Source organism: Schistocerca gregaria, chromosome 2 (assembly GCF_023897955.1).
Source record: "Schistocerca gregaria isolate iqSchGreg1 chromosome 2, iqSchGreg1.2, whole genome shotgun sequence".
Lineage (NCBI taxonomy): Eukaryota > Metazoa > Arthropoda > Insecta > Orthoptera > Acrididae > Schistocerca > Schistocerca gregaria.
In genome coordinates, this window is record NC_064921.1 from 423,971,265 (window position 1) to 423,997,218 (window position 25,954).

General features: G+C 37.5%; 1 protein-coding gene across 1 annotated transcript in view; it reads left to right on the forward strand.

Moving 5' to 3' along the window:
- LOC126323887 (nipped-B-like protein A) overlaps positions 1-25,954 on the forward strand; it is a 486,440-nt gene that overhangs the window by 401,610 nt on the left and 58,876 nt on the right. Inside the window, exons 21-22 of the mRNA XM_049994805.1 lie at positions 3,643-3,789; positions 25,652-25,818. Of these exons, the coding sequence (XP_049850762.1) occupies positions 3,643-3,789; positions 25,652-25,818 (314 nt within the window). The remainder of the gene's footprint in view (positions 1-3,642; positions 3,790-25,651; positions 25,819-25,954) is intronic.

The window sequence follows — 25,954 nt, forward strand, 5'->3', positions numbered from 1 at the left end:
TTTGCTGAGACGTTCTGGGAACGTGATGCACCTTCGTAAGGGATTCGAGCTTGTCACCTAATTTGCCTTTGTTCCTAAATTATTGTCACCCTACAGAGAAACAATAACCACATGTGTTTGTCAGAGCCATTAAGACATGACAGCATGTAGCATCTCCTACATAATTATATGCAGTTGGTTCCAGCACAGCATGCCAATAATACCTTGACATATATAAGTAATTGAATTATTTTAGATTTTATTGTAAGAGGATTTTAATATTACAGCACACAAACATTGAATAGCATAGTTTCTATACAGCTGTGTGATCACTTGATGAGCTTAATAACATGACATTGTGACATGTAGAATGACAGTTCATCACCGTAATATTCCTGACATTTATGTGTGTTTAATGTAAAGAATGATGTTTGCTTTAATATTAAGCAAGTATGCATAACCTCACCATTTTGTCCCCTATGTGAGGAAAGTATTAGAAGCAAAAATTATCTTTAGAATGGTAAGATGAGCAGATATTGGCAAAATATAATGCTTTTGTCACTATTTATCTGTAGCCTGTAATATGTGGGAGCGTGCTAGTATTAATAGTTCCATGGTCACACATAGTGTTATAACAGATTTTTGTTTCCAGCTTCTATATGACAAATATTGGTCAGACTGAAGGCTGCCCTGATGATTACATATGATCAGTTGATTGCAGTGTATTGTGCAGCGCATTGTCATATGTCAGTAACTGAAATAATTATAAGATTTTGCCCTGAGATGACTTTAATATCACATGACATGCATAATTTAATAGCATGATTTCTAAAAAGCTGAGTGGTCAATTGATGGCCTTAGTAACAATATGCTGGTTACTTACAGAGCGGCAGTTCATTGCTGTAATGTTCATGGCCTTTATATGTATCTCGTGTTATAATTGTTGTTTATTTTGACATTAGCCAAATGGATATAACCCCATTTTGAAATCTTCTATGGGAAGATGACAATGTAAATAAATGTTGTCATTAGAATTGTGAGACAGGCAGTCACTGGCACAATGTAATGTAATTGTTATTATTTTGTCTAAATTATATTGAAGTGTACATAGTGTTATAATTTAATATTTTAGAACTAGAATTATAATGTCACTTGTCGTCTAATATATTTGACACTTGGTTGCAGTGTGACAACCTTTACTGGAATGTGTATTCTGCTGTAACACGCTGATGTGGCAGATTTCTGTATTAATGAAACAAATGTAACTACGCATTTAATTTTGATAATGGTTCACATATACTGTTGTTGCAAAATAAGCTAAAAAATGGTAGGGTGACAGCACCGAAAGAGGGGTCTAACACAATGGGGTGGTTTTGGTACTGTTCCAAATGTTTTCCTTAACCCATATCACATGGTTACATTATGACTACAATTGTTATAGGTCGAAGTGTTGTAATGGAATACATAAGAACAAAAGTTTGTGGTAGTGCATATGAATGCATTACATTGTGACGGTAACATCCCATTCACCACAGACTATGCTCATGGGAACAGGGCAAAAAAATTATCTGGTTTAAGACTGTATTATGTTACCTGAGTATGTTGGTGAGATTTTGCTTCAATAAGCACTAAAGTGCAGGTATGAGGTACCACCCAAAATATCTGAGGGAAAAAAAATGAAATGATTGTATGGCATTGTTGGCCGAGAGGCCCCATTCGGGGGAGTCGGCTGCCGTATTACAAGTGCTTTTTAGTTGACGCCACTTTGGCAACTTGCAAGTCAGTGATGATGAAAATGATGGTGTAGGACACACAACACCCAATCCCCTGCTGGGAATCAAACCCGGGCCCACTGCGTGGTAGGCAGTAATGCCTCCGCTACACTATGGAGGCAGGCAGTATCTGAGAATTTTGTTGTAAAAATCAAAAAAACTGTTTGTCTTAATACATTACATTACATTATTGTATATATGACTTAATGTTCTCCGTCACCTTCAAATTAGTCACCTCGGGGCTGTATGCAGCTATCCCAGTGTTGCTACCATTTTTGGAAGCACTCCTGGAGGTCGGCAGGGGGAAGGCTGTTGAAGACCTCTTGCAATTCCAAATTCCACGTGGACGACTTCAGTCGAGTCAAAACACTGCACTTTCAACGTGTTTTCATACTATGAAATCACAAGGGGCTGGGTCTGTTGAGGAGGGAGGGTGGGGGCCTACTGCCATGTTGTTTTTGGCCGGGATTTCCTTCACAAGTGAGGTGTGTGCTGGAACATTGTCATGGTGGACCAATTAGTCTTTCTTTATCCTTAATCCTTGCCATTTGTGCTGAACATTTTCCCTCAATCGCAAACCTCATAGTAAAACTGTCCATTGACAGTCTGACTATGTGCACCAAACCCCTATACCCTTATTTATTTATTTTTAGTTACTGCTCCTTGATTTCGGGGCCATAACCATACACCCCTAGATTCATGACCTGGTATAACTGGATAAGAATTTTGGGCATTCTCAAATTCTTTGTTGAAACTCAGCGTGTGTCTGAAAGCTGAGGTTTTGTTCATTGATGCTGAGAAGGTGAGGGACAAATGTTGCTGCATTTTATCAGCAAGAATTCATTGTCATGTACCTCTTTCTTGATCATTTCCGGTGTTGTGCATGTTGGCAGTTGAGTATAATTTTTATCATCTGCCACCAACTCCTGGCGTGCTCTCATTGAATGCCTCTGACAATGAGTTTCAGCTGCAGTTTCCTGCAGCTTGAAACAAAATTTTATGCAAACATATTTCTGCTTCATGTTATCCATTTTACAATTCGCAGAAGCTCTTCAACTCATCCTGACATCCACCACGAAAACCCACAACTGTATGGCGCCAAAGACTATGCAACTATGTGTCACAGGAACTAAGATATGTACCTCGAGACATCTTGTAGCAGAATGTTGCACTGTTACTGGTTTGATCAGTACAATAAAGTTCTCAGATATTTTGAGTAGCACCTTATATAATCAAAAAAATGTTAATTGCACTACGAACATCTATTCAAGTTATATTGTGTTAATTTTATTATCTGTTTGCTAGTACTGAAATGTTCTGTAGGTCTGGTTTGAAAATGATGGCTACATCCAAAACTAGTCATCAGTATACAATACACACAAATGTGACAGAAACTTTGAATAAAGAATCAATAAAACATTTGGTGTATCCACACACTTAAAATGTATTCAGATATGGAAGTATTTAATAATATACACATCTCCACATAAAAATATCCAAAATTCTAGATGAAAAGACTGTGTAGTTAAATTTTTTCCTCACATTTCCTAGAAGTCGTTCTTACTAATGTTATTGGAAGCTTAGAAGGTTAGGTAGCCTTAATTTTAGATGTCCAGACTTGAACAAATGACTCTCACTTACAGATGTTTTCACCTTTGTACTTGTAAGAGGTTTTAGGGATTGTAAACAATAAGACCTGGTGATTTGTCTCACATGTAAAGTTTCCTTACTTAACAAGGTCTCATTTTTCCATGTTTTACTATATTTCATTTTATAACTTGATGATTCTTTTGTTGTAATGTTGTCTAATATATTATTAGAACCAGAAAAAATAATACTAATCAGCATGAATACTTACAGATCGCAAATTTCTATTGCACTCCTGTTCCAGAAGACAAACCTTGCTTGGCTGGTCTACCTGTCTGACAACCTAGCTTCCTTCTCCTATGGAACACTTGATGAACCCTTATTTGTAATATACCATATCAATTTGATCCTTTCTGTTTCTTCAGATAACTTGCTCCAAACATTCAGAGAGGTAATTTGTGTTATACTCTTCTTTTTAGAATAAGAAAGTGTGAACTCGGACATACATGGTTTCTTTAACTATTTCTATGTCTGCAAGTTTTTTGCATCATAATTTAGATATGTTAAAGAAGAAATATTCAAAACAAAACAGAAATATTGCTTTTGCAAAATGGTAAGCCTGGGGAAACCTTTATAATGTACAGCTAACTCTGTTGTAAAGTAACCCACAAGTAGATTTTTTGTTTGGTGATTTAGTGCATAAGTTAATCAGCAGAGGTAAACATATATTAGCTAATAACATACGGCAGAAAAATAATAGGCTAACATACGACGACAAAAATTCTTAAACTTCCAAACTCGGTACCATGTAAATTAGAAATTATTGTATGTTGTCCATTCTTTATTGTGCTGCCTCTGAACCTGTCTCTAAATTGAAGTGTGTAACATAAAGAGAACAGCTAAGTTAAATATGTTGTTTTGTTGCCTGAGAAGATTTTTGTGTCAGTTGTGACTCTGTAATATGTAAAATAATATGCCCAGGAATTCTAAAATGTCACCAATGAAAAATTTGATAGTTTTCTTTTTGATGAGATTTGCATATGTATAACAAAAAACTTCTTTATAATTAAATTATATATCCTAGTCTGCCCATTGACCTCGAATGGTAATTGTTTAGCAGTATACTTCAGCTGTCTAAACATTATTTCTTTATTATTATCACTAAATGGAATGAAAATTCACCCAGTGACAAATTGTAAGAGTTAATTAAGCTTTAGAAATCAGATATCGCTTACTTTATGTTTATCAGCTTCTTTTGTTGTATTTTGTATATATCTTTTTCATTCTGCTTTCCTTGGCTTCACTTGTTTGATTTCTCGATATTTCTTCTCTGGTGCTGCCTTCCTTGGCACATTTGTGCTTCTATTTATTGTATGCTCTTCCTTTATCTTTGACTTGGGCCAGTAGCCTTTCTGTCATCTCATTGCTGACTTCTCCGTTTAATACTATCCTGCCATGTCTCCCTTCATAACAGAGTGTAGTTTTGTGAACAGTCTCATTTCTTCCGACCACTACCTCTCTCTTGAGTTATGAAATATCTTCAGTCTTAGAATTTAACCATTAATCAAACAATGGAAAATCCAGGAAGGAATGTAACAATATTATGAGAAGGAAACTTGTTACTCACTATATAGCATAGATGCTGAGTTGCATATAGGCACAACAAAAAGACTCACAATTATAGCATTCAGCCATTAAGGCCATAGACACACACACACACACACACACACACACACACACACACAGTTACAGTCTGTAGCCAGACTCGGTCAGGCCGTAGCAGCCAGAGACTGGGATAATGTGTGTGTGACATGCATGTGTGTGTGCATGCATGTGTGCATGCCTGTGCCTATGACTGCAGTCGTGTGTAATATGGTTAAATCACCTGTTTATGCTTATGTAGCTGTTATTGTAATTTTGTGTAGGAGATCTTTTTCCCTGGACAGGTTGATGGACGCAAAGTATAAACAGCTACAGGAGATCCATTCACAGCAACCTGGTGGTCAGACAGAAGTCAAATTCAGTTGCATGTAGACAAGCACTGTACAATAGAATTCCTCTACAGTCTCCATTTAGATAATAGATTAACTATAATAGAAAACCAGATAATTCAGGTGCTGTGCAGATATACACATAAGTTCACAGCCTTCATGACAAGAAGAAGTAAAAAGAAAAAAGGGAAGATAGAAATGATTATTTTCTACACCTATCATCCCAGTAATGGAAACTGGAATACATATTTACTAATGAAAAACCAAAAGTAAATGTATTCTCATCAGAATTGGTACAATACTCCACTACTATGCAATTTACAAAAATCCAACATTTCCACAAGTTCAAAATCATTTGAGCCACTGACTGGACTGAAAAATAATGACTTTGACTATTTATCATTGTGCCCAAGAATGAACATTCTACACAATTTCTCCCACCCCCTCCCAAAGTAATTTTTCACCAGCCACCCAAGTTTTCTCTCTCTCTCTCTCTCTCTCTCTCTCTCTCTCTCTCTCTCTCTCTCTCTCTGCCTCACACACACACAACACACATACGCTATAACTCTGAGACATGATTTTTCTGAAAGCTGTATGTGCCTTTTGATAAAGTTGGTACCTTTACTTCTTAAATTATTTACTAGCGACACAAAAGTGTTTCATTAAATCCCTAATGTTAAATGCTAGACTGATTCCTTTGAAAAGGACATGCCCAATTTCCTTTCTCATCACTCTCCCAATTTGATATATGCTGCATCCCTAATAGTTGTCATAAATGGGATGTTAAACACTAATTTCTCTTCCACCTTTCTAGCTCAGTGACTTACCCATAGTGCCATCTCACTTAGCATTTAAGAAAATTGACCATTATGAGTAAGTGGAGATATAATGAAACTGACAGTTCCATGACTAGTTCTTTCATGCTAATATCTTGCCACAATCTTTGCAGAAACTTCATTTCAAAACACATGAACAGTGGAAACACACACAATCATACAGAGACCCAAACACACTTGCCTTCGGCCACAGTGAGACCGACTATTGATAATTGATAATAGTTTCCCCCCGTGTCTTCCTCCCCATCTCCATCTTCCTCTCCTTCCCCCCCCTCCCAACTCTCCTCCCCCCCCCCTTCATACTTAATGCCTAAAGTAGAGTTTAAAATATGCTACCTCAATACTCAGGGCATAGCAGATAAAAACTTAATTGTCAACGAATTTTCAAATGAAAACGTGATAGATATTCTATGTTTAAGTGAACATTAGTGTAAAGAGGATGAGCTTGGGTACAAAGTACTGGATGATTACACACTACTCACACTACTTAGTTGCTATTGCAGAAAACAGCACTGTCGTGGTGGGGTAGCAATATATGCAAAAACACCTCTTGCACCAAACTGTGGCAGGATAGATCTCAATACCCTTTGTGATGAAATGCATTTTGAAATGTCAGATCTAGTAATTGAGAGCCTTAAGCTAATGGTAGTAGTAGTAGTGTACAGGCCACCTAGTGGTGACCCCCATATCTTTCTGGAGAAACTTGAGGAACTCTTAATGTACATATGTATACCAAAATGGAAAAAATACAATGTTGTCATTGGAGGGGATATCAATTCAAGTTTTGATATCCTGCAGGACAGAAAAACTGTGACAGAGCTCAAAAATATGCTTCAACAGTTTAACCTGTACTATGTTAACTGCAAACCTACCAGAGCTCATCCTGTCTAGACAATATATTTTCAAATATTAAGAGAACTTGTATGTCCACTGATGTAATTAGTTTCCCTTTCTCAGACCATGATGCAGTATATTTTAGTCTTAATAATGTAACTTCAGACTGCACCAAACCAGAATCTAAAACTGTGATTACTAGACCAGTGAGCAGAGAGAGGATGGATAGGTTTAGACATGCCCTCACTTATTTCAGTTGGGACACGTGTTTTTTTAGGCTTCAACACTGTTCAGCTGATATTGTATTCACAAAGTTTTTCTCCTTCTTTTTAAATGTATTTGAAAATAACATCCCTCTGAAAAAATGTGCAGTGAATATTAGTAGTAATTACAAGAAAAGGAAAATGAAGGAATGGTATACTCCACAGTTAGGGCAACTGAAAAATACTGTTATGCTGTATTCTAGGATGTACAAAACCAGTAAATCAGAACTGTATAAAGACCTGTATGCTAAAGCTAAATGCAAGTATAGGAAGGCAATAAATGAAGCAAAGAAACTGCATAACATAGTAAACATTGAAAAATCTAACAATAAATGCAAGAAGGCCTGGAGTGTAATAAACTCCATTGCACACACTAAACACAAAGAGGAAATTGCCATTACCCCCAGAAGAATTCAATAAAAATTGCATTCAGTCCATTGAAGAAATTAATAGTTCAATAATAAAACGACCTGAAAATGCGCATAGTATTACGGACAGCTGCTTTGAAAAGCTTCCCCCAAGCATCTTCACTTTCACAGAAGTGAGCCCAAATAATATCCTAAAAATAGTGAAAAATTTCAAACCTTCAGTTAGTGTTGATTACTATGATATGTCATGTAATTTGATGAAAGATGTTATTGATTGTGTGATTTATCCTTTAACCTTTTGTGTTTACAAATGGCTTGTTGAAAATAAGTCCCCCGACATACTAAACATTTCTAGAGTTTGCCCATATACAAAAAAGGGGAAAAGAACTGTCCTGCTAGTTACAGACCTATATCCATATATCCATAAATTTTAGAAACGATTATGTATGACCAAGTTAGTGCCTACTTGGGTAAACTAAATATAATTAGTGATAAACAGTTTGGATTTAGGAAAGGTAAATCCACAACGGATGCAATGGACTCCCTAGTAAAATTAGTCCTAGATGTGTTCGAGGCTAGGGACTATGCCCAGGCAACATTTTGTGACCTGAGCAGAGCCTTTGACTGTGTAGAGCATGACACTGTGCTGAATAAGCTAGTTTACTATGGTTTTGATGACAAACAGTATAAATATGTTCAGGTCTTTTCTAGAGAACCGTCAACAAGTTGTGTGCATTGGTAGGGAGAAATCAAATTTGGTTAATGTTAGGTATGGAGTGCCTCAAGGGTCGGTGCTTTTACCTTTACTGTTTATACTAATGATTAATGACCTGCCCTTATTCATAAATTCTCATACAATATTGTATGCTGATGACACAACTTTTCTACATAAAAGCTCTGATCTAGGTACACTGAAAACACTCACCGAAAATACCCTTGCTCAGTCCTCATTATGGTTCAAAGTTAATAGCTCCTTGCTAAATGAAAACAAAAGCCAGACACTTTACTTTAGCCCCAAAGAGATTCCTAACTACCAGGAATTAGAAACTGTTACATTTTTAGGTGTTGCTATTGACAAGTCGCTGAGGAATGAAATAAATAGGAAGTGCAGGGAAGCTAAGACGAAATGGCTGCAGGAAAAATGTGAAGACATCGAAAAAGATATGATTGTCAGCAGGACAGACTCAGCATACAGGAAAGTCAAAACAATCTTTGGTGACATTAAAAGCAACGGTGGTAACATTAAGAGTGCAACGGGAATTCCACTGTTAAATGCAGAGGAGAGAGCAGATAGGTGGAAAGAATACATTGAAAGCCTCTATGAGGGTGAAGATTTGTCTGATGTGATAGAAGAAGAAACAAGAGTCGATTTAGAAGAGATAGGGGATCCAGTATTAGAATCGGAATTTAAAAGAGCTTTGGAGGACTTACGGTCAAATAAGGCAGAAGGGATAGATAACATTCCACCAGAATTTCTAAAATCATTAGGGGAAGTGGCAACAAAACGACTGTTCACGTTGGTGTGTAGAATATATGAGTCTGGCGACATACCATCTGACTTTCGGAAAAGCATCATCGACACAATTCCGAAGACGGCAAGAGCTGACAAGTGCAAGAATTATCGCACAATCAGCTTAACAGCTCATTCATCGAAGCTGCTTACAAGAATAATATACAGAAGAATGGAAAAGAAAATTGAGAATGCACTAGGTGACGACCAGTTTGGCTTTGTTGTTGTTGTTGTTGTTGTTGTTGTTGTTGTTGTCTTCAGTCCTGAGACTGGTTTGCTGCAGCTCTCCATGCTACTCTATCCTGTGCAAACTTCTGCATCTCCCAGTACCTACTGCAACCTACATCCTTTTGAATCTGCTTAGTGTATCCATCTCTTGGTCTCCCTCTACGATTTTTACCCTCCACGCTGCCCTCCAATACGAAATTGGTGATCCCTTAATGCCTCAGAACATGTCCTACCAACCGATCCCTTCTTCTGGTCAAGTTGTGCCACAAACTTCTCTTCTCCCCAATCCTATTCAATACTTCCTCATTAGTTATGTGATCTTCAGCATTCTTCTGTAGCACCACATTTCGAAAGCATCTATTCTCTTCTTGTCCAAACTATTTATCGTCCATGTTTCGCTTCCATACATGACTACACTCCATACAAATACTTTCAGAAATGACTTCCTGACAATTAAATCTATACTCGATGTTAACAATTTTCTCTTCTTCAGAAACGCTTTCCTTGCCATTGCCAGTCTTCATTTTATATCCTCTCTACTTCGACCAGCATCAGTTATTTTGCTCCCCAAATAGCAAAACTCCTTTACTACTTTAAGAGTCTCATTTCCTAACCTAATTCCCTCAGCATCACCTGACTTAATTCGACTACATTCCAATATTCTCGTTTTGCTTTTTTTGATGTTCATCTTATATCCTCCTTTCAAGACACTGTCCATTCCGTTCAACTGCTCTTCCAAGTCCTTTGCTGTCTCTGACAGAATTACAATGTCATCGGCGAACCTCAAAGTTTTTATTTCTTGTCCATGGATTTTAATACCTACTCCGAATTTTTCTTTTGTTTCATTTACTGCTTGCTCAATATACAGATTGAATAACATCGGGGAGAGGCTGCATCCCTGTCTCACTCCCTTCCCAACCACTGCTTCCCTTTCATGTCCCTCGACTCTTATAACTGCCATCTGGTTTCTGTACAAATTGTAAATAGCCTTTCGCTCCCTGTATTTTACCCCTGCCACCTTTAGAATTTGAAAGAGAGTATTCCAGTCAACATTGTCAAAAGCTTTCTCTAAGTCTACAAATGCTAGAAACATAGGTTTGTCTTTCCTTAATCTTTCTTCTAAGATAAGTCGTAAGGTCAGTATTGCCTCACGTGTTCCAGTATTTCTACGGAATCCAAACTGATCTTCCCCGAGGTCGGCTTCCACTACTTTTTCCATTCATGTGTAAAGAATTCGAGTTAGTATTTTGCAGCTGTGGCTTATTAAACTGATTGTTCGGTAATTTTCACATCTGTCAACACCTGCTTTCTTTGGGATTGGAATTATTATATTCTTCTTCAAGTCTGAGGGTATTTCGCCTGTTTCATACATCTTTCTCACCAGATGGTACAGTTTTGTTAGGACTGGCTCTCCCAAGGCAGTCAGTAGTTCCAATGGAATGTTGTCTACTCCGGGGGCCTTGTTTCGACTCAGGTCTTTCAGTGCTCTGTCAAACTCTTCATGCAGTATCGCGTCTCCCATTTCATCTTCATCTACATCCTCTTCCATTTCCATAATATTGTCCACAAGTACATCGCCCTTGTATAGACGCTCTATATACTCCTTCCACTTTTAGGAAAAGTAAAGGCACGAGAGAGGCAATTCTGTCATTATGGCTAATAATGGAAGCAAGGCTAAAGAAAAATCAAGACACGTTTATAGGATTTGTCGACCTGGAAAAAGTGTTCAACAATATAAAATGGTGCAAGCTGTTCAAGATTCTGAAAAAAGTAGGGGTAAGCTATAGGGAGAGACGGGTCATATACAATATGTACAACAACCAAGAGGGAATAATAAGAGTGGACGATCAAGAACAAAGTGCTCTTATTAAGAAGGGAGTAAGACAAGGCTGTAGCCTTTCGCCCCTACTCTTCAATCTGTACATCGAGGAAGCAATGATGGAAATAAAAGAAAGGTTCAGGAGTGGAATCAAAATACAAGGTGAAAGGATATCAATGATACGATTCGCTGATGACATTGCTATCCTGAGTGAAAGTGAAGAAGAATTAAATGATCTGCGGAACGGAATGAACAGTCTAATGAGTACACAGTATGATTTGGGAGTAAATAGGAGAAAGACGATGGTAATGAGAAGTAGTAGAAATGAGAACAGCGAGAAACTCAACATCAGAATTGATGGTCACGAAGTCAATGAGGTTAAGGAATTCTGCTACCTAGACAGATGGAGCAAGGAGGACATCAAAAGCAGACTCGCTATGGCAAAAAAGGCATTTCTGGCCAAGAGAAGTCTACTAATATCAAATACCGGCCTTAATTTGAGGAAGAAATTACTGAGGATGTACGTCTGGAGTACAGAATTGTATGGTAGTGAAACATGGACTGTGGGAAAACCGGAACAGAAGAGAATCAAAGCATCTGAGATGTGGTGCTATAGACTAATGTTGAAAATTAGGTGGACTGATAAGGTAAGGAATGAGGAGGTTCTACACAGAATCGGAGAGGAAAGGAATATGTGAAAAACAGTGATAAGGAGAAGGGACAGGATGATAGGACATCTGCTAAGACATGAGGGAATGACTTCCATGGTACTAGAGGGAGCTGTAGAGGACAAAAACTGTAGAGGAAGACAGAGATTGGAATACGTCAAGCAAGTAATTGAGGACGTAGGTTGCAAGTGCTACTCTGAGATGAAGAGGTTAGCACAGGAAAGGAATTCGTGGCAGGCCGCATCAAACCAGTCAGTAGACTGATGACAAAAAAAAAAAAAAATTGACAATAAATTGACGTTGGAACCACACATTAAAAATATATTGGCTAGGCTTTCAAGAGTTTTTGATCTAATTAGAAATTTAAAAAGACATGTTCCCAATGACTATGTGAGATCAGCATTTTTTGCCTTCTTCCAAAGCATCATCTCTTATGGAATTTTACTGTGCGGTAGTAGCTGTCATGTAAATGACATTTTACTTTTACAGAAGAAAGTAATAAGAATAATAATGGATTCTGATAAAACAGAACATTGTAAACCTCTGTTTATTAAATTGCAGTGTCTTATAGTAGTAAACTTATCCATCTACAATGTTTTAATGTACATTAGAAACAATGTTTCTAATTTTGTGTTGAGAAGTGATATTCTTAGCCATAATACTAGAAACAGAACATCTGTAGACGTACCATATCATAGATTATCAAAATCGCATAACTCTTACCTAGTTCTTGGACTAAGGATGTTTAATAGACTAAGTGCTGACTTTAAAGAACTGCCTGTAAATATCTTTAAAGCTAAATTATACAAGCTACAAGTGAATAATCCATTTTACACCATTGATGAATTCTTTGAAGATGAAAATACTGTATTCTAACATGTACCTTTTTATTTAAACCAATTTACATCGATATAGTAGTTTATGTAGAAATATATGCTCCTGACTTTGTAATCAGCTGAATGACAGTAAAATAATAATAATAATAAGAATAATAATAATTATTATTATTATTATTTCACTACCTCCTATATCCTCAAAACAGTCTCAGGACTGAAGACAACAACAAGAACATATCCTCTGCCATCAAAACTTCTTTCATCTTGTTGTGCAGCCACTGAGTCATCTGTGGAAAAGACCTGTGCACTCTATCCCACTACGCCCTCCTTACCTCGTGTGTCCTTCCCTATCCTCTTCCCACCCCCACCTGATCAGGCGACTACTATCAATAATCAACAGTCAGTCTTGCCATGGACATGTATGTTGAGGTGTTGTGTAGTTGCATGTTTCAGTTTGTGTATTTTCAGTAGAGAAAGAGCTGAAGCTCGAAAGTTAGTGTAAACAGTTTTACATTATGTGTTTGTATGTGCCACAATACAGATATTGGTGAGTGGTTGTCTTTCCTATATTTTATATATTATTCCATCCAGGAATTTCCATTCTAGTGCTTATGTCATTGGTGTGATGTTAAATATTAATGTTCCTTCCTATCTTTACTCCCCATGACCACTTTGGATTGGTCATAGTTTGATATCTTCTGACAGTATTCTTGCCTCAGTGTTCTTTCACTGCTCATAAATTACAGTTGATAAGTTGACAATGTTCAATGTGCTTTCTCTGGCCTATTATGTATCATTCATTACTTCCTTGAGATGGAGCAGAACTGTGATGTTGTAATGCCGAAGCTGACTGGCTCGTGTAGTATTGGTTAGGATGGGGGAATGATGTTATTAATTCATGGCTCTCTGTATTCTGTTCTCATTTACCTGTTTATCACCTCAGCTACATCTTTGTAAACTCTACCCACACTATCTTCTTTGTGACAAGTTTTGATGGGTATACATTTGAAGAGTATGGATGTCTAGTGCACATAACACCACTACTCTGCCCTAAACAATTAAAGCAAACATTGCTGCTAGTTTAGTGCATTAATAATATTTACTGAGTGGGATGCTTTTAAAAAAGCTCTTCTAGGACATGATTTTTGGAACTCACCTCTTGGTACAGGAAGAATTCATATTACACAAAATCCGTGCTTTTTTTTCTGGCAAAGAAATACTAGTACTCTCAAAGAACTTATTATTGCAGCAATTTCAAGAATTTTAACACAATCCTTCAATATACACTCATTGTTTCTAGACCACCACCTGCTTTTGCTGCCAACTGCAGAATGATGTTGTTGGAGCAGCCAGGAGTCTACATATTTGTTAGGTTTGAACTCAATGAGAGGAGGCTCCACCATTAGTGTATAACCTATCCGTACAAGCATAGATGATCCAACTAAAGTAACTATAAGATTCATTTGAGAGAAATCCCTTTCACATTCTCTGGAAGGTATTGCAATTGTGCCCTAAGCATCCTTAAGAGGAAGTAGTATATCTTGGAATTTATTTTCTTGAAAACATTAGTGGAAATCATTAACTGTTTCTCTTTCATGTAAGTGAAATTTGTGGGCTGACTTCCTAATCTCAGCTTCGCAGCATTGTCTTGCAAATACTTGAAATCTAAAATCTTGGCTCATTCATTCAAATCAACATCATATCCTTGAAGTAGACACTTTCCAACAAATTCTTTCAGACTTTTATAAAAATCAGATGAAATAATTCAGGACTGTGTCTTTTATTTTTGTGGAATTAAGTACTTTTGAACTTCACAGTCTCCTTACTTTGAAAAGAGATACTGTAGTACAGGCCAGGATTTTCAGTGCTGTCTTGAAACATTTGAACTTATTCATTATCCTCCTGTGTGCCTTGTACAAGCCAATATTTCTCTTGTGTAGACCTAGGCTTAGTTCGCTAAGTTCTTGGATAGCATCACGCAAAAGGCCCAAGTTAAGAACAACTTGCATGGCATTATTTTTTTCTAGAGATTCATATAAACAGTGATCCGACTGCCCTCTTTTTTGCCTCCTGTAAATTATGGGCAAGGGCTGCGGAGTCTTGCCACACTGCAGAAATGGTGCAAAAGCTAGATGCAACCTAGCAAGTGCTTAAAATTCTACCATTTTTACTCTTGCATTCTTGGGTGAAATATGAAAATTTACCTAAAGTTTGTCCATAAAATTATTGGACCATTTCGCTCCTGGTACACTGTTTATAGTGTCACTAACAGCAATTCAAGGTGATAGTTACTGACACTAGAAGAGAATATTAGGAAATTCCTCTTGCATTAGTCTCCTTACACCATTATGCACACCAAATAATACAGCTGCACCATCAAAAGTTACAGACAATAAAAGTTCCTCAAAGCAATTAAATCTAGGAAATGACTCATTCTAGCAGAAAGTTCAAAAAGAACAATGAGTGTGGATCTGTTACAGTTGTTGATTCATCAGTAATGACTTTTTGTTCTTGGACTGCACAACAAAGTGCATTAACATTTTTCTCATTTCATTTGTGATATGACTCACAGCATTAATGCATGAATTCATAGAATGTCTACATCACAAAGTTCCTGTAAACTTATTTCGTCTTCAAAGCTATTAAATGGCTAGTTTCTCTGCAACTTTATAAGCAATTCAAAAAACATTTTTTGCTACTTCTTTATTATGAGGCAAAGTGTTTAAGAAAATATTCTCCAGTGTTTTATTTTTCCCATTAGATGTTACTTTTTGGTACCGCACTCTCCTTCTGATTGTGTATCTTTTCTCCGGTGTTTTTTCTGGAATTCTCCATAATGCCCAATCCATTGAAATTTTCATTCCCATCCATTTATCAACAGCTAGGCATTTGACATCACAGTACAGTTTACAGCCCAACAGTCTATTATTGAGACGCAACTACTTGTTTCTCTCACAAAAGTTAATTTTCTGCAACAGTGCTGAACATTTGGGTCAGTCATAATAATAATCTTCCTTGTCTTGACCACATGCAGATTTTACTAAATGGCATAAAGTAACTACTTATTGTACTGATTTTGAAGAATGATTGCACTGATTTAAGCTAGACTGACTTAAAATTGATGTGACCAGTTCCCAAACACGTGCTTGTTATAATGAAAACGCTACAGAATAAGAACAATGACATAGCTAGTGAACTCAATGCAACTCCCCATTTTCCAATAGCAACATATGAAGCAAAAAAATATGATGCCAAATTATGAGGAATAAAACTGAAAACTTCATTTGTGAAGAGTTTTCCATCTATCAGGATATTTAGAATACATTTTGCTCTAAATAACTCAAACATTTTTTTAAACATAAGGAAAAAAGTGATAGTACTGCAAACCTTCGCATACTGCCTGCGAAAAACAGTTGCATCAAATAAACGTTAATAAAATACTAAGAGAGTGACAATAATGAGCCAGAACAATGACAGAGCCTAAACTGAACTTCCATCAGTATTTTCTCATCAGTCTTTGTACTAGTTTGATGCAGTGCCTCAAATTCTTCTCTTCTGTTGTCCTCTTCATCTCATTCTAGCTCACACTAGTTACTGCCCACCATCCATGTGGAGCACATATTGGTCTCACTGTGGACTTCTAGTACAATTTCATATTAGCAGTAGCTACAGGATCTGCAGATGTTTGCAATATGTTATTGGCAGTGTCAGTAACGACATTCTCACCTGAGAAAATAAGATATATTTCACGTATTGTTAAACAATGCAAGGAATTGTAGTTGTAGTTTGATGGTGTAATAATGATGCCGATGTGTTCTGTTCCAATTATTACTGCACAGTAATAACGATTGTGTAATTAGACTCCGGATTCTTTGATCAGTAGGCATCTTTGCAATTTGAATCACTACTTCTGGTAGCCTTTGACATAGAGTATAGAACATTAATGTCCATAGTATGAACAGTAACTAATCCCTTGCTTTGAACTTGTTTCTTTGTTAATATGGGTAAATAATATCATAGATCTTTACAGATATAGTGTTATAATATAACTGACATTATTCCTTCGATTGTATGATATATTATCATTTGATATGTCCTTCTGTTAAAGGTTGCTGGATGTCTGGTAACCATTATACCAATCATTAAGAAGGATTCTTATGGTTATCCTTCTTATATTTGGAAAGTTGACTCTAAATTGTGTCAAACCTTGTATATTTGGATTGATCCCCCTCTTGTGAAGATTTTTCGATTTAGTATTGATTACAAGACAAGTAATTCATGTTTCTGTACTCGACTATATGTACTACAGAGGTCACCATGTTGTCAGTTCGATGAAAGAACAAGCCTCCCTTAGACAGAATCGTCCTTGACGTATGATCATCTTTTGTTTAAATGAGTCAGTCTAGTTTTACCCTAATCGTTTGATGGGCCTTTTATTCAGAATAGTTTTACCCCCTCACTTTCGTGATCATTCCCCTAAATGACTGGATAGTCAGTATAGTTATACTAGTAATTTTATAGAAGAACAGATTTATAAGGACAGGAGAAATGAGTGAGAACTTGTGGTGTAGTGATGATATAAATGTTAGACTGTAGTCGTCCAAGTAGGTAGGTGATTAGGCATTTCAATGACTGTTGTTGACTTATGTCAACCCCTGACTTGATTATGTATAACAATACGAGAGTTATATATTGTATATTTTATTGTGTACTCTTCTTTAGTAATTAGTTATTAGAGGAACCGCAAGTATTTTACATATGTGACAAACGGTTTTGACTGATAACACTGTTTACATCTATTTGGAGCACTTTTATGTACTTGTTTGGACTTTTACTAATGCAGGCCTATTAGAATTAGATCATTTTTGACCTGAGTTATAGCCATAAATGAGGCACCGACATTGAAATGTTACATTTTGGTGGCATGTTAGTTTACATTTCTCTCGTGGGAATGGGTAGGTTCATAATTGACTCATGTGTTTATTTTACACCATTGACTAACTTTTTAATACATAACTGGGTTCCGTACCATTCTTCCAATTCATCCTCACCTGTGTTGTGTATTGGTATGAATGATGTCATTGAGGTAACCATTTCACTTCGTTACTTTATAGTGATGACGATACAGCGTTATGCAAACTTAACTCCTTTCCATTCACCTACTTATTTTTGAGAATAACTGTCTACTTAATAAGAATAAGGATACATTGAGTGATTAGAGAGGTTATGAAGAGTGCGCACATATTTCAATACAAATAAAGGATAATTATTAACAAAATAGGTGAGACTCTATACTCGATAACCAACCTAGACCATTATAGCACCATGACAATTAAGTGGTCTCTGATAATTATGGATCACTTGAATAAGACCATTGTCTTCATTTCCTGATTGACAAAACATAGGATAACTTACACAGACCTCCTCTGCCACAAACAAGAGGTATTTTTTCGCAAGACGCACTGATCCCCTTTTATTTTGTTAGTATTCATAGATGTCAAATCAATGCATGAGTTTTACACTCACGTCATTTTTCAACACACTTACATTTAGATATAGATACCGCCTTTCTGCCAATGTACTATTCCATGGCAGATATAATGCCAGCCTTTTTGTACTGCTGGATTCCATTGTTACCGTAAATTTGGGAATGATATAGGCACTTCAAACATTTCATGGTACTGCCCATTTTATTTTTGTCATTATGTGTCTGGGTTCTACTACGGTTTTGGTAAAGTATTCTTGTCTCTTCTACTACATCCAGATAGTGGATGTAGTAGAAATGTACCCGTACGTAAGTCTACTTAATTAGATCATTCTGTCTTTTGCTCCCTCGGTCACTATTTATTAGTCTAACTTCACCCCCTCCCCCAGATGAGATTACCTGCAGGTTAGCTCAATCTCAGCCATTCTTTACAGAAGTCTACTCACACAATGCAACCCTAGCTTTCTAGTATACAGTTTACATCTGTTTTATGTAAATAGCACTGGTTTTCCCACCCACCTTTCACTATTTATAAACAATGGAATCATGCCTTACATATGTCTTATTGGCCGTGCATTTTTCCTTTCTTTTAGTTAAATTGTGCACACAAAGAAGTGCTTAGGGTATCATTATTCGCTTGTAACACAATTTTAGTACTGTTTCATGCCTGTATTATTATCTCTGAAAGTAACGGTTTGTCACTTAGACTTACATATTTGTACTTGTTTATACCATGTAATTGCTAATGTCAAGGTGAATTGCATCTTAGTGAAAATGAACGAAATGTAACCACTTTCAGTGAAGTCATCCTTTATATAACATGTCTATAATATATATAATTTGTACAATAGCACATAGACTACAGATGTCTCACATTGTTTAATGTATGGTGTGTTATATAGGACCTCATGATGACGTTGACATGTCAAAACTAGTAACCAAATAAATATGAAATCTTAAATACAGCTGGAGGAGTTTCATTTTCAATAAAAAAATATATACCAGCTGATGTTCCACCATCATCCAATTTAAATATGGATGTACGAAGATAATTTTTATTGGATTATGCTGGCCAGATTGCCTAAATAAGAGATTCTATTTTAGTAACAACTTTTTTATTAAAGAAATTAATTACTGTGAAACTAAATGAGTGCAAATGTCGCCAACATGTTTGACATTAGCTGTATAAATGCTATAATTGTTTACATGCCTTTTTCATATACCCTATCAGGAAGGTAGCAGTCAGATATATGTTTATACAGGGTGGTCCATTGATAGTCACTGGGCCAAATATCTCACGAAATAAGCATCAAACAAAAAAACTACAAAGAACAAAACTCATCTAGCTTGAAGGGGGGAACCAGATGGCGCTATGATTGGCCAGCTAGATGGCGCTGCCATAGGTCAAACGGATATCAACTGCATTTTAAAAAAATAAGAACCTCCATTTTTTGTTACATATTTGTGTAGCACATAAAGAAATATAAATGTTTTAGTTGGACAGCTTTCTTCGCTTTGTGATAGATGGGGCTGTAATAGTCACAAATGTATAAGTACGTGGTATCACGTAACATTCCGCCAGTGCAGATGGTATTTGCTTTGTGATACATTACCTGTGTTAAAATGGACCATTTACCAATTGCAGAAAAAGTCGATATCATGTTGATGTATGGCTATTGCGATCAAAATGCCCAATGGGCATATGCTATGTATGCTGCTTGGAATCCTGGATGATATCATCCAAGTGTCCAGTTCGTTCGCCAGATAGTACGTTATTTAAGGAAACAGGAAGTGTTCAGCCACATGTGAAACATCAACCATGACCTGCAACAAATGATGATGCCCAAGTAGGTGTTTTAGCTGCTGTCACAGCTAATCCACTTATAAGTAGCAGACAAATTGCGCGAGAATCGGGAATCTCAAAAACGTCAGTGTTGAGAATGCTACATCAACATCAATTGCACCCGTACCATAGTTCTATGCACCAGGAATTGCATGGCGTCAACTTTCAACATCGTGTACAGTTCTGCCACTGGGCACAAGAGAAATTGTGGGACGATGACAGATTTGTTGTGCGTGTTCTATTTACCAACGAAACGTCATACACCAACAGCGGTAATGTAAACTGGCATAATACGCACTATTGGGCAACGGAAAATCCATGATGGCTGCAACAAATGGAACATCAGCGACCTTGGCGGGTTAATGTATGGTGCGACATTATGAGTGGAAGGATAATTGGCCCCCATTTTATTGATGGCAATCTAAATGGTGCAATGATTGCTGATTTCCTACATAATGTTCTACTGATGTTACTACAAGATGTTTCACCACATGACAGAATGGCGATGTACTTCCAACATGATGGATGTCCAGCACATAGCTCATGTGCGGTTGAAGCATTATTGATTAGCATGACAAGTGGATTGGTCGTCAAAGCACCACACCATGGCCCGCATGTTCACCGGATCTGACTTCCCTGGATTTCTTTCTGTGGGGAAAGTTGAAGGATATTTGCTACTGTGATCCACCGATAACACCTGACGACATGCATCAGCGCATTGTCAATGCATGTGCGAAAGTTACGGAAGGCAAACTACTCACTGTTGAGAGGAATGTCTTTACACGTATTGCCAAATGCATTGAGGTTGACAGACATCATTTTGAGCATTTATTGCATTAATGTGGTATTTACAGGTAATCACGCTGTAACAGCATGCATTCTCAGAAATCATAAGTTCACAAAGGTACGTGTATCACATTGGAACAACCAAAATAAAATGTTCAAATGTACCTAAATTCTGTATTTTAATGTAAAAAACCTACCTGTTACCATCTGTTCATCTAAAATTGTGAACCATATGTTTGTGACTATTACAGCGCCATCTATCAAAAAGCGAAAAAAGTGGTCCAACTTAAACATTCATATTTCTTTATGTACTATATGAATATGTAATAAAAAATGGGGGTTCCTACATTGTAAAAAATGCAGTTGATATCCATTTGACCTATGGCAGCTCCATCTAGCAGGCCAACCATAGTGCCATCTGGTTTCCCCCTTCAAGCTAGACAAGTTTTGTTCTTTGTAGTTTTTTCGTTTGATGCTTATTTCGTGAGATATTTGGCCCGGTCACAATCAATGGACCACCCTGTATATGAGCAATGACAGTGAAATTTGAAATTACTTGTGATGGTAATTAGCATGTTTTTTTTTTTTTTTTTAAGATAAACTAATATTGTGTGTTCTGAATAACCAAAAGACTGTAACAGGTACTAAGCCATAAGTCAATATTCAAGATTTTTATGTAGTGTGTGCATTCCATATAAATGATCATAATGAAAATTTTCACAAAAAAATAATAATTTTGGTTGGGAGAAAACATAACAAATGGAAAGGATCCATCTACTTTGTTATGACCAAACTCAGTGGTCACTTTATGAAACATTTGTATAACCTGTGCTTTGGGATGTGAATCAATTTGACATCAATCAGTTCACTATAGTGTTTCCTGGTCTATCACATTACGGTGACTTCTGTGCTTGTCCCAGTCTGCATTTACCCTTTCGAGCAGAACTCTAGTGAGCATACATGATATTTCTCCCCACTCAGTAGATGCATATTAAGGATAATACAGAAATATTGTACTTTGCTCAGAAATAAAGACATAGTGTTAACAACATGACAGTTTGTGTATGCCATCTCAATTTTTTAGCTCCAATATGTTACAAACAGTGTACACATATGGTGAGTACAGCTGTAGTTGTATTTTTGGGGATGAGTAACAAGGCAGAAGCATGATAGCAGGTAAAATATGCTTTCAGGGCGTAGCTTGCCCATTTGTCACACAAAATCCCAAATTAGTCATCTCTGGAAAGATATCTTATTGCAGCACTTGCACAACTTGCTGTCTTTTAGAGTAAATCCTTTCTTAAGCTGGAGTACAAATATATGAAGAAAACACACTCGCATAACTTGCTACATGGAAGACCTAGGGCCTCTTGCGGGATTAGCCGAGCGGTCTGAGGCGCTGCAGTCATGGACTGTGCGGCTGGTTCCGGCGGAGGTTCGAGTCCTCCCTCGGGCATGGGTGTGTGTGTGTTTGTCCTTAGGATAATTTAGGTTAAGTAGTGTGTACTGATGACCTTAGCAGTTAAGTCCCATAAGATTTTACACACATTTGAACATTTTTGAAGACCTAGGTGCAAGATGTGGCCAATCCACGCACCCAGCGCATCCTACTCTATTCCTGTCCCTGTCACAGGCTTATCCTACCCCATCAGGAGAGCAGCTGTGTCATATGCCAACCCTACTGCATAGATTTTTATGTTGGTACCAACACCAACTGTCTACCAGACTGTATGCCAACTATCAAACTGTGGCCAAGGACAAATTTGACCACCTTGTGGTGCAATATACAGCTGAACATAACATGCTCTATTTCAATGGTTGCTTCACAACCTGGGCCATCTGGATCCTTCTTTCTACCACGAGCTATTCTGAACTACACAGATGGAAGTTATCCTTCCTTCCAATCCACATCACCTTCATCGTGTGCCATTCCCCATTGAGTCCAACACCCTTGCATCGCATACCTAGCTCATGCAACTGTAGTCCCTCCAACCCATATTTCTAGCCAGCAAAACAGTCCTCTGCTAGCTTCCTACCCTGATCTCTCTTCACAGCTCCTGCGTCTCTCTCTCTCTCTCTCTCTCTCTCTCTCTCTCTCTCTCTCTCTCTCTCTCTCCCTCTCCCCCCATTCCCCCTCCTCCTTCCCCCTCCCCCTCTCCCTCCCCCTCTCCCTCCCCCTCTCTCCATGCCTCTCTTGCTCCCTCCTTCCCATCCGTCCTCCAGTACCCACCCCACTCAACACATCCTCCGTCCCACTGTAGTCCACCTGCACCGAACTACAGACTTGCTAGCACTATGTAGAGGCACAAGGTGTGTGTGTGTGTGTGTGTGTGTGTGTGTGTGTGTGTTTTTCAGTAAGTGGTGTCCCCCCCTCCCTTTTTTTTCAGAAAGTGGTGTCCTTTACTCCTAAAGTATTTATGTTCTACCAGAAGTGAAGGCTGATTCAAAGAGGAAGAGAAGTAAAAAAAAAAAAAAAGTATAATTCAATTAAGAAACGGGAGGAAAGAGCAAAAACAGAAGTTAGAGAAAAGATATGGTGTGGGAAGGACGTCAGGAAGAGATGGTGCTATTTCAAGGCTTGATTGGAGAAAGTCATAGCCTTCACCGAGTAATCTATTGAGGCCTGAGTGATACTGTGTGATTGGTTGTAAGTAAAAACTATGAATTTTGGAGGAGACTGAATGGGGGATAAGTCTGTGGACAAGATATATGGGGTAGCTGTGGAAGAGGAAAGTCTGTGAGAGGTTACTAGATTATGCGTTGAGGGTTTTGGTGGTGGAGCAGATATCGTTTACCATGGTCTCTTGGTCAGTGGGGAAGGGAACTTCTGATGTCTGAGATAGCAGTCATCTGAGTGGGGATATTGTTACTTTGATTGATACGGGCAGAGGTTTGGATGAGAACCTCAGTGACATGGAGCTAGACTTCCAGGAGAGACCTATAGATTTGGAGGAGAACCAGTGGAAGTGAAATTGTGAAGATAAGTTAAGCTGTTATAAGAGGTGGAACACATCACATTAACCACGAGTCCAAACCACAAAGATATAATTAATGAATCTGCACCAAGCTAGGGAATGCAATTTCTTATGGCTGAGAAAAAAAAAACCCTCTTCCATGTGCCCCATGAAGAAGCCGGTCTATAATTGTTGAAATGAATTTGGTTGTAGCTTTGAAACCTGCTTCAATGGGTTGGCTGCAGTGCTCATACTTGTATATTTAGGTGGTAGCATCTAGGGTTTGCCGTAGCTCAGTCTGTACAGAAATGAGGTTATTGGGAATACTTGTGTTTATTATTGTCTAAAACTGACAGAGCCCTTCAGCCACATACTTTCTGTGTCGAATTAATCCTATGTCTACAGGGAGGGTCACAGTAGTGGGGTCTGCTTTCAGATCACAGATTGTGTGAGCCACAGCTGAAGTATGGTAAGATGTTTCCATGATCGGAAGAATCTGGTTTTCAGAGAGTGGGTGAGGATTACTTTGAGATTTGAGTTGGACTGCTCCTTGCAGACCTCAATGCTCATTCCGTCGGCTGAGGATGGGGAGTGAGTGGTGAAGTAGAATTTCAGTTATGGTTACAGATAGCTGGAAGATGTTAAACTAAGGCAATGTGATTGAATTTCAGTGGGACAGATCAGACCTTTAAATTTAACTATTGTCACTTGATCAGATAGGGATCTGGACAAGTAGTTAGAATGGAATGGTTACTGGGATTATGACATTTAGTAATGTGACTGTTACTTTGATTGGGCTTTGGTGGGAGATTTGCTGAGAATGGAAAGCTAAAAAGAGGTTCTAAGTTGGGTTTATTGGCTGGGGTCGGAGCAGAATTGGGGAAGAGGGAGATGTTGAACAACATGGTGAATTCCGTCCTCATGTAGAGTGAGGCATTTTATTCTAGTTTACTGTTGTCTTCAAGGCGAGTTACACTGTATGCGTGCACACACATTCATGGACTGAAAGGTAGTGGATGTGAGCTGCTAGGAATGCTGGTTAGTAGAGGCAATTTGTAGGAGGAAATGGGTAAAGATTATGAACTGATTGGCTTGGAAGATAAGTAGGTATCATTTCAAATATGTGTCGTTATCTGAGACTAGAACTTTTCAGCTTTAGGAGCAGTACCAACGATTATACAGTCCTGGAGGAAAACTATGTGGGATTATAGTTCGGCTGCAGCAAGAGTATGTTTACTGAAGGAGTGGAGGTATTGAAGTAGAGGGTTAGGGGACACAATAGGATTAGAGATTAAAAGGTGAAGTGACAAGTACAATGGTAGTGGTAACACTGTGGATGAGAAACAGTGTTTGAGGAGTCTCTGCAAAGAGTCATATTGACTTCAAGGATCATAATGAAGGATAATAATCAATATCCAACAATTTCACAACAATAAATTGCCACAAAAATATTATAAAGATCACTGGACATAGCAACTTCAAAGAGATGGAGTGTGATATATTGTGGATGTTTCTGGTGGCATTGATAGTAAGCTGATGAATAGGTGATTGAAAAGTCACATGTGCCACAAACCTGTAGAGGAATCAAAATGCAATATTACTTTTTACATAGCCTTTAAGGTTCCACTTTATGATGGGATTTGTAGAAAATGATGTGTGAATGGATGAATATGAAAGAAGTTTGTGTTTTGATACATTTAGATTAATATGAATTAAAAATAAAATGTTTCTTGTAAAATTTTATTGCACACAGTTTGCAAATGGCTATCATAATGTGTTTCATTGCAGTAAATAAATTAATTTGTTAAAATACGTATACAAACATAAGATACTTTCATTGTAGATGTTCACTGATATGTTAGTTATTTCATAATAAACTGATTTGTGTCCAGGGACTTTTAGAAAATTCAACAAATGAGGAGGAAAATGCTGAATCACTTTTGGCCCGAATCCCAGCTAATATAAACTCATTACAAACTTGTGTTACATCATTTCATGGTTTGAAGCTCCTCTTGTCTGTCAGAGAACACTTGCAGAAAATTTATTCTATAGGCAACAGGTAACTAAAAGTAAAAGAGAGAGTCATTTTAAATTAAAAATTATTTTCCACTTACTTATATTTCTGTTAATCTTCATGACATACACACGTCTGAAAATCTATATATTCAAATATGTAAATTTCTAATTTGTTGTAA